A 10625-nucleotide genomic window follows, 5' to 3' on the forward strand; every position below is an offset into this window, starting at 1 on the left:
GGCAGCGAGGTGTGGAAAGGGTGAGAGGATGGAGCTGCAGATGTTAAGGTGGGCGTGCTTAGGCAAACTTGAATTGTCCTCAGCCAGAGGTCATGTAATTTGTACTGCAAAGAAAAATAGTTCTTAGCTCTTTTTGAATATACCACAAACAAACTCCTTCCAAGTATCATATTTTTCCCCATCCTACTTGTTTTTTCTTTTATTATTATGTTCGGTAACAATTTATCCCTTCTGACTTTCACGAAGTCGAGTTACTTTGGCAGATTCATTACCATCAATAGATAAAATGGATGCTTGCAGTTTAACCCACCTATTTTCTTTTAATTTCATTTCCTGGTTCTCAATCTTATAAATAAATCTTACAGCAATTCTTTGTTTTTTTAAGGAGGAAAAAAAAGAGAAATAGAAGTGGATTCTTTTATCAAAATATGTACAGATAATAGAAATTCTTTTAACTCAGGAACGTTCCAGGATGGTGATTCAATTCTGGACTTTTATTATATAGAAAATATACATAGACAATCATCTAGAATTGATCTTAATGATCATTTTTTTCAATTATCGGAGTGACATGGTCTGCATATTTTAAATTTTAATTAAAAAATAGGAGATCGTGTTTTGTGGTTGCATTTGATGGTCTCCTGTCGGTGGTGGTGGTCTCTTTGGAGGGTAGCCCACCCATTAAATTGTTGTGAGCTGGAAGAATGCGGCAAGCCAACCTATAGGTTGGCGATCAAGAGATGGACCAGCAGGTTTGAAAAGAATATACCAATCAATTAAAATATTACACTGCCCTAATGGCTTCTACTAATTGTTATAATGGCAACAAGAATGTATTATCACTATATTACTATGATATAATTAAAATACTGGATAAAGTATTATAGTTCTGGATAGTAGCAACATCAACGACACTAGACACTAGTAGCACACCAAAAAGAGAGAGAGAGAGAGAGAGAGAGAGTTTGGTTTAATTGTGAGACCGATACCATTCTCCGTTCCATTTTCAATTTGCTTGTCATCAAGAAAGGTGAAATCTAAATAGAAGCAATACACTAGATGTGACAGGAAGGTGAAAGAGAAGGTAGGCACTCCCCATCCCATCCTATAAATTATAGCATTAGTTAGCATATCATTGTTTATTACGTATTAAATAAAGGCTTTGATGTGCCCTTGGTTGGACTAGCTTAACTTGAGTAGATCATATTATACACTTATTTGCTGTTAGATGCCAGTTGAGACACTATGCAACAAAACTTTCTTTGTCCTACTATTTCCTACCTGGAACGATTCCTGTGAAGTAGCAAAAGGCCGAAGACATGCATTACAAGATACCATTCGTCTGAGAAAATCTACTTGCAAGCATGTTGCCAGCACCGGCCAAAACCCAAAAGCAAGTCGCAAACTTTTTATACGTATGCCTCATATTCCTGTTGACCATCAGACGTCTCTATGGGAAATGTTGTATATAAGCAGGCTTTCTCTCCAACTATAAAATAAACAGTGAACCATTTGGTACTTTCCTCGGCTTTGCTGAGGTTACAGACCATTCTTTGGGTTTTCATAAGTTAGTTGCTAGATGGACCAGCATGAACAAGGCCAGTCCTTGGATAATACACATCGTTTGAGAGAGAAGAAACTAACCTCATGCACTTCCCCTCACTTATCTGAGGGCATACATATGACTTTCCTCATTGATCTGCGCTCACATCCCTTTCCATTTGTCCTGCATGATCTATCATGTTGATGAGCCTTAACCTCCTAATAAACTTGGGTGGATTATTCCCCCCTTCGTCTATATATATATATAAATGATCCCAACCATCATTGCTGAGTTGGTGTAGTATTCTTTGACATGATTTGGCAAGAAAGGCCCAAAAACAGGTGGGGTGAGCTAGCATGTCTTGATGCTAACATTGCACCAAACTCACTAGATAGAACCTACTCTTTAAACACTTTGCCCTTCTTCACTCTCCTTAAGCAGCAGAATTCATTCCTCATCACAAAAATTCCAAGTTTAACGGTGCCTAAAACCGGAACACTTCGCTTCTCTTCGATTGATCTTCTGGTTCTTTCAGCATAGAGGAAGTGGAGCACTCCTTGTGATGTTGGGCAGCTCTGTGATGTGTTAAGAAACCTTCTACCCATTTGTGTGATCTTGGTTGGATTCCAAAGTTATAAGAGTTTCTGTTCTTTGTCTTTTGGCGTAAAGAAGAAGTTTGTTCTTTCATGGGCAGTCTTTTGGCATTCAAGGAATTCAAAGGTAAAGGATTTGTGCCAGAGAACTTATAGATACCTCCAAGTTTCATCTGTCAGCCTTGCATTACTCTCTCAGGGAATCACATCAACATTCTTTTGGCTACACGGAAGTTGGTTCAAGTGTCTTGTTGGTCCCAGCAGAATGAAGGCAGAGAATGGGGCACTGTATCCTGTTCTTGGCCTCGCTTGCTGTATAGCCTTCATGTGCATGTCCTTTCGGGGTCTGGAATTCCATTCTGGGGAATCCAAAATAAGCTTTGTGAAAAGAAGTGGGACTAACTTCATGATAGATGAGAGAGCATTTTATGTGAATGGCTGGAATTCTTACTGGTTGATGGATCAGGCTGTGGAGGAATTCAGCAGGCCTAGGGTCAGGAAAATGTTTCATACTGCTGCAAAGATGGGTCTCACTGTCTGTAGAACTTGGGCCTTTAATGATGGTGCCCACAATGCCCTGCAGGTTTCTCTCGGTCGTTTCGATGAAAGGGTCTTTAAGGTATCAAATTCAGATCACCTTTCTTTTCCCTTATAATTACAGCGGCATTATAATCACAACAGCATTATCTATTTGGTCTTCCGAAGGAGCATACATCTTATTTCTCTGCAAAACGAAATGAGAACCATCATTTGGAGTTGTTCTCTTTGATCTTTGTAGAAAAAATACCAAAACAAAAACATATTCTTTCTCTGTGGTTTGAATCATGATCTAGTGTAGTTCTGTTCAATGTGTCTTGCATCTATACTAGTGATCATTGTCTTCATGCTGAACTAAGATACTATGCTTTTCATTCATTTTGTTGTGACTTCAATATGTATTTTTTCTCTGTTCATAATTTGCTGCGATTTGTTTCTCTATAATGATAACTGGAAAGATGGCAGGCATTGGATTATGTCATTGTGGAAGCCCGTAAACATGGAATTAGGCTGCTTCTCAGCCTGGTCAATAATTTAGAGCATTATGGTGGGAAGACACAGTATGTTAAATGGGCATGGGAGGAAGGCATTGGATTGAGCTTTTCGAATGATTCCTTCTTCTTTGATCCAACCATTCGCCGCTATTTTAAGATTTACCTGAAGGTAATATTCACTGCTTTAGAAGCTCACTCATTTAAACAGTTCCTCCAGATGGCCATTCTGCTGGTTGTTGGGGATTTATTTCATAAGTTTTCCCAGATTGCTATACTGAAAAACAATGGCAAGTGCCCCTTTTAGCTTCCATTTAAACAAAGCTCGACAACCGGAGTTTCTGGGTTTCAATCTAGTTGTTGTAAAAGTTTATATTTATGATCTGGTTCTTCTTTTCGCAGACTATCTTGGCAAGGAAGAACCACCTGACTGGAATTGAATACAGAGATGATCCCACCATCTTCGCATGGGAGTTGATGAATGAACCACAGTGTATTTCTGATGCATCTGGTGACACTCTCCAGGCAAGCCTGTTCCAAAACCTGCTTTTCAATTTCTATTTTGCCGATGACATTATTAGAAAGATGCAATTCCACATTTTAGTCAGTAATGGAATGAAAAGGGATGATCAAATATGAAACTGATATTCAAGCTATCAGAACTTTTTCAAAACAAATATATATCCTTCAATTGAAGGAAGAAAAGCATTGGCATTACCATTTCCATGCATCTAGATTTTTACTGGTGAAATGCTTATTCTGTTAATATAATTAAGACTGGAAAAGACCATTCTCTATGACCATCGTCAAAGTTGAAATTTTGGCTAGAATTACATTGTAGTAAACATGGTCGATACACATCCAGATGTAGATGATCTTATGTCGCTGTATTGAGAAAAAAGGGGAGATCTAACTCAGCTTCCTAGTTTTGTATATCATTTTGCTGTCAGCATCTACTCATCTAGTAAGGGTAAATCAAAGTGATGAGGATCAATCAATGGATAATCAGGATGATCTCAGTCAATGACTGAACTGTGCATGAATAGGTCTTTGCATTTGAATTAATTAAGTGGTCTTTTTGCCGCAGCCATTCATGATTGGCCAAAGCATAGTAGGATGATGCTGCTAATAACTTTATGGAACATATCTGTCTATCGATGCATTTGTGCATACATAAATAATCAGAACAGACCTGCATATCTAATAATAAGTGCAAAAATATAACAGAGCACTGCAAATTTTCTTTGTAATTTTTCCAGATTGTAGTTAATTTGCAGTTTTAGGCTACTAGGCATTGATCATCCACATTGACTGTTTTTATCCTCCAGTCACATTGTGTTTGCACTTTTGTACAAAAGCAAAGGCTAACTTAACTCTAAATTGTGTTGCATCACAAGGTTTCATTGATCCATTGGCTTTTTCTACACCAAAAAAAAATAAAAAAGTTGACTCATTGGCTGCAAAGAATTGCAGGATTGGATCGAAGAGATGGCAGAATATGTGAAGTCGATTGACAAGAAGCACCTTTTGACAATTGGACTCGAGGGTTTTTATGGCCCTACAAGCCCTCCAGAGAAGCTGAGTATGAATCCTGGAGAATGGTACAAAACTATAGGATCAGATTTCATCCGTAACTCGAAGATCTCAGCCATTGACTTTGCCTCCGTGCACATTTATCCTGACCAATGGTAACAAACAAAATGCTTGAATATTTCTCTTTTTTAGCATTTTGTCATTGATAGGACTTAGCAGTCTGCATTGATGGAGAAAGAATTACTTGTCACAATGAATTTGTTATGCAAATAACTAGATCTAGCTATGAAACTTAACATTTGCATCTTTGATGGGAGGTTTCATATGCTGGGTCTCATTTATTCTTGTCAAAAGTTAAGGCTAGAAAAATCTGTTCTTTTGCAGGTTATTAGAAGCAGCACTTGATGAAAAATTTGAGTACATTTCCAAATGGATGACCTCTCACATTGAAGATGGGGATAGAGAGCTAAAAAAGCCTGTCTTGTTCACTGAATTCGGGCTTTCAAACAGGAACAAGAACTTTGATCACTCACACCGAGAAGCATTCTGCAAGTCTATTTTTGACACCATATATGCATCTGCAAGGATGAATGGGGCTGGGGCAGGTGCCTTCATCTGGCAATTCTTGGTACCAGGCATGGAAGAATACAATGATGATTTTGGATTCATCCCTGGGGAGAGGCCATCAATTGATAGGCTGATAAAGGAGCAGTCATGTCGGCTAATGGCTTTGCAACGCCGGCATGACTTGTCGAGAAGAAGTTCCAAAGGAATATGCTAAAGGAGATCATAGAACTTGAATATCATTTCTTTCCTCTACTTTTCATTTAGACCATTGTTTTGGTGAAAGATGGGGCACTTTCTCATGGTCTGAAATTTGCTTATTGGAGAGCAAACAGTCCTGTGAATTTATTCCTTTGGTTATTGTTCTTTTGACTTCACTCTACTCCTCTGGAAGTGTAGTAGTACGGTTGCACACTTTCAAAAAAAAAAGAAAAAAGAAAAGAAAAGATAGATGTTCTACTTTCATGTATTCCAATTGCCTCAGGTAGGTGTTTATCTATTTGGTCTCTTTCTCTCTCTCTCTGGGGAGGTAAAATGGATAAATTAAACCAAATAAGTGTAAATACATCCATGAGAGTCCACAAACAAAATATTAAACAATTAATGAGGAAGATATGTGGTAGAATCCAACAACATAGTTCCAGTGTGATCAGCTTCATGATACTTGGGCTCTCTTTCAAAATATCATGCTGAAACTCACCTGAAGAGTGTAATGTTGGTATTTTTGCTGAACACGGCTTATGATATCTTATGCACTGTTGTTACACAAGAACTTGTGTGAACTTCACATACTGCTGATATTGGCTCATTTTGTGAAAAGTAAACAGAGATGGGAAAAATAGTGGACTGCAAGACTTGATGATGTCTTTTCAATAGAATCTAGTTTAGAATTATTTGTGAAAAATTCTCTGTGCAGTTGGCATATATCCATTACTTCTCTTCTGAATATTGCAGTGGTCTGTGCAATTAACATGATTGGAGTAGAGATGCAAATGTTCAGAAAGATCTGGAGAGAACCATGTGATAGTTTGCATTGAGTGAGAGAATTCAATTGTTAACTAATTGAGATGGCAAGGACATATTGCAACAAAATTTTGAGATGGCTATGATGAGAATGATTTCTAGGATCCATGTCAACAAAGGTTTAGGAAACTACATGCAAGGACCTAAGTTATCATGAATTAAAGTTTTGAAAAGAAAAGGAGGAGGAAAAACAAACTACACTAGATGACCTCTGTATTCCGTTAAACAATAAGGATGCATATGAAGAACTTCCAAACAGTTGGGACTGCTTGATGATTGTGGCATTGGACCCTTGAGGAGAGAGAACTCGCGGTGATATATCTTGAGAAATCAAAATCTTCTTCTACCAAAAATAAAAAAAATCAAAATCTTCTAATATTTGGATAAACCTTCAGAATTCTATATGAATCTGCAGTGGATTCAATATACGAATCATCCTCTGGGTACATTTGAAATGACCAGTTTGTGATATGTCATCACACCATAAGCAACACAGTCAATGAGGAAAGCCACTGCTTGGACAAGCAGGCATTTTTCTTTAGATGGCACTACAGCATGTAACGTTAAACAAGTAGGCACCTTAACTTCTCAAATCCAATAAGAACAGATGATTTATTGAAACCAAATCCAAATTGTATTAATGTAAGTCCATCGAACCGGATAGGTAATAGATATTATTATATGAGACAGGCAAGCATTGGCTTAATCCAGGACTTACATCACCATCGCATAGAAACTCACATCACATGGCATTTAGAACATGCTTCATTCTTTTTCCAGAGATAGGCTTTCTTTTGCTGCAGTTGCAATTATACTTATTATTTTCTCATTCTTTATTGATCTGGAATATAACTTGTTTCTGAATAGCTGTCTATGCTGTAATTCATCTTCTTTCGGGTTAACTAAAGAATTTCTTGTTTGTTCATCATAGCTACCAACAGTATAGCTTAGTTGTGATAACTCGGCCCGATGGGCCAAAAGCCCACTAAGCCCATAAAAAAAAAAAAAGAGAAAACAGGGAGGAAGACTCCCGATCGGAGTCTTCCCCTTCTCCGGTTCCGATCAGGAATCGGAGTCCTAGGGCCATTAGAAGACCCTAGGACGACCTCTATAAGAACCCCCCTCCTCTCCTCTAAGAGTAGACCCATCAATCACCGATGATCGCCGGAGTTCTTCTCCGATTTTTTCGATTGAAGCCGCGGCCCCTCGACTCGTGCTCGCCGCAATTTCATGCCGGTGGGGGTCATCGGAGGCTGTGGTAAGCCTTCCTTCCTCTTCCTCTCTTCTCTCCCTTCTTTTCCGTGCCTGTGGGCACGATTGCCGACGACAGACGTCGTCAGATTTTGTCGGAAAAGAAAACCCCTGTTCGACCTCTTCTTTTCTCTGATTTTCCGGCACCGACGGTCACCACCGACCGCCGGCTTTGGCCCCTCCAAATTCGAAAAGCTCTCCCCTCGCCGCCGGCCACCGTCATGATCGGGGGTGGCTATGAACAGCCGGTCAAAAGGGAAGGGGACCCCCCCTATTTCGGCCAAAGAAGGCCACGCGAAAAAAAAAAAAGAAAAGAGAAAGAAAAAAGAAAAGAAAAGAAAAAGAAAAGAAAAAGAAAAGAAAAAGAAAAAGAAAAGAAAAGGAAAAAGAAAAAAAAAGAAAAAAAGAAAAAAAAAGAAAAGAAAAGAAAAATATATATTTATATAATAATTATAATAATAAAAAATATAATAATAATAATAATACTAATAATACACATGAAAGAAGTTTCTCTCATCCCTCTCTAAAGTCTTTCTCTCTCTAGAATTGGACTCTTTCTCTCTCTAAAAAAATTTTTCTCTAAGAAGCCCTATGAATCGCCTATTAGGCCATCTTCTCCACTCCTAGGGACCTATGACCTTAAATCGGTTTAGAGCCGAAGGGAGAGATTTATTGGACTGATCATCAAATCGGTCATTTCCTTATATTATGTAATTTTATTAAATATATGAAATAAAATTTATTGATGATTTAATATTTTAAATAGGACTGTTCGATTCTTTTAAGGAAGATTAAAAGGTCCAGGATGATCGAGGTAAGTGGATCTTATGCTCCTTATTTATTTTTAAATGATCATATTTTTATGTAAAGAATTGCTATTGATGAAATCATAATTTTTCATAAAATAAGGATTGGCATATGTGATATGAAAAAGTATGTTTTATTATGAGCATTGATTTCATGAATATGTCTTATGAAAATAGCATGATTATGAAGCATGAATTTCATTGTTTTTCCATCTATGTATATGTATGCTTTAAGAAAAAGATATAATGATTTCAAAGGCTCTCAGATGGCTATGAATGAATCTCTTCGGGAAGATCGACATCCGGAGCTAGCATCCACACGAAACATGGTCCTGCCAGCGGGTATAAAGTTGGCACATAAATTAAGAACTCTGTCGATTAAGAAACATGGCCCTGTCACGGGTATAATAGTGACCTTAGCACGAATATCTGTGAGCAATATTTTGAAACATGACATGAATACATGATGAAAATGATTTACGATTCATAATTGTGAAATATACATGATTTATGCATGCATGATGAGCTTATAACTTATTTTATTATATGTTCTATGAAATATTTATTTTTACAATAATTATTATTTGTTAAATGATGCATTATCATAGAAAACTTATGCTTGATCCGGTAAGGAAGTAGAAGTCTACTTACCGAGCTGGTGTAGCTCATATTCTTTTTGTTTTCTTTTTCATGTACAGAGAAATAAGGCTGGGACTGATGGAAAGAAAATTCAGGCTTGGAGATCAGCAAAGCAAGCTTGAAAATTTTGCATTAGGAATTCAGTTTATGTTTATGGATTGTAGTCATTATGAATTTTAAGACTTGGATTATTTCATCTTTGGATTTAGATGCTCTGAACCAATATTGGTTCGATTATTTGATGAATAATAGAATTGAATCTTTTTATTTGACGGATTTTAGATGATTATGATGAATTGGCTTCGTGTTATCGTGGGCTCCATCCCTCGGTAGCATGACCGTGTTATGTCTCGAATTTGAGGCGTGACATTTTATGGTATCAAAGCTTAGGTTATAATCATTGGAGATATAAATGATATAAATGATTAGGATATGATAGAATAATATCAGAGCTTAGGTTTAAGATCATTGAGATTATAAAGTGATATCAAAACTTTATGTATGATCAATAGGATGTGACCGAGTGGAGCATAATGGATAATATCGTAGCTTAAGATTATGATCATTAAGGACGTGATAGAATGATATAAAGTTTAGGTTATGATCACTAGAGAATATGACTTAAGTGGTATTTGAACTTAAGGTTATCATTATTCGGGATTATGACTTTAGTGATATTTGAACTTGAGGCTAAGATCATGAGAAACATGATAGATATAAAAGAAAGGATTCAATAATTTGATTTCGAATCAATAGGTATTATGATAAAATTTATGCATAAGTGGCATATGATGTCTCTAATAGAATTGACGAGTTATATCTTAGATTTCAATTAGCAAGGTTGACCTGAGTACGAGAAGTGTTGACCCTAAAATGAAGTGGGAGGTATTGATATATTATGTTAGGTATATTTGATGACATTAGAATGCTAAACCTATACGGATAAAGGACATGATAACTTTGCTGATTTTGATGTTAATTTCTTTGCAAAGAAAAGTTGGTTTGAAAGTTGTCTAAATGATTGTAAGGTAAATCGAAGGTTAACTTAAATTAATTCTAGACATATTGGATTCTTGAGGAGTGGTGAAGCTTATGTAATAAGTTCAAACATAGAAGATGGATGAAGATTTAATTTTGATGTGCTATGCCTAAGAGATAGTAATAACAAAGAAATCTTAAATTTTATCCTAAATTGTATATAAAATCTGAAAGTTAGATCTATCTTTGATTGATTTAATATACAAAGATATTTTTATTTTTGATAGACTTAGATAATTTGGTAAGTTGAGATCAGAGTGCGCAGCAAAAGCGTGATGGTCTGAATTGATTAAAAATATTAATCCTTTAAATCAAAAGATATTATGATATACGTTAGTTGTAAATAAGGAAGGATTTTACTGACAATAAATGGATGCTAGAGAGAAAATCTATCTGATCAAAGAAAGACTCAAAGCAGCACAGGATAGACAGAAGAGTTGGGCAGATAGAAAAAGAAGAGAATTGTAATTTCACTTCGGTGATCATATTTTTCTAAAAGTATCACCTACAAAAAGTGTCATGAGGTTTGGGAGACATGGCAAGCTGAGTCCGCGATATATTAGATCTTTTAAAATTTTGAGTCGAGTATGAGATGTTGCTTACGAAC

At 36.6% G+C, this 10625-nt stretch overlaps 1 protein-coding gene across 1 annotated transcript; it reads left to right on the forward strand.

Annotated features, from left to right (window-relative positions):
* Positions 1-1960: 1960 nt before the first annotated feature.
* Positions 1961-5730, forward strand: LOC105040553 (mannan endo-1,4-beta-mannosidase 2). The gene is made up of 5 exons (XM_010917118.4): positions 1961-2755; positions 3139-3336; positions 3567-3689; positions 4638-4852; positions 5082-5730. The coding sequence occupies exons 1-5, from the start codon at positions 2402-2404 to the stop codon at positions 5476-5478; spliced, it is 1287 nt and encodes a 428-aa protein (XP_010915420.1). The 5' UTR covers positions 1961-2401; the 3' UTR covers positions 5479-5730.
* The last annotated feature ends 4895 nt before the right edge of the window (positions 5731-10625 follow it).

The sequence above is a fragment of the Elaeis guineensis genome, chromosome 3 (genome assembly GCF_000442705.2).
Source record: "Elaeis guineensis isolate ETL-2024a chromosome 3, EG11, whole genome shotgun sequence".
NCBI classification, from domain to species: Eukaryota; Viridiplantae; Streptophyta; class Magnoliopsida; order Arecales; family Arecaceae; genus Elaeis; species Elaeis guineensis.

Coding starts and splice junctions, on each gene's coding strand:
- LOC105040553 (XM_010917118.4), top strand. CDS start 2,402: ATGAAGGCAGAGAATGGGGCACTGTATCCTGTTCTTGGCCTCGCTTGC. Junction 3,690..4,637: donor CATCTGGTGACACTCTCCAG/GCAAGCCTGTTC, acceptor AAAGAATTGCAG/GATTGGATCGAAGAGATGGC. Junction 4,853..5,081: donor CACATTTATCCTGACCAATG/GTAACAAACAAA, acceptor GTTCTTTTGCAG/GTTATTAGAAGCAGCACTTG.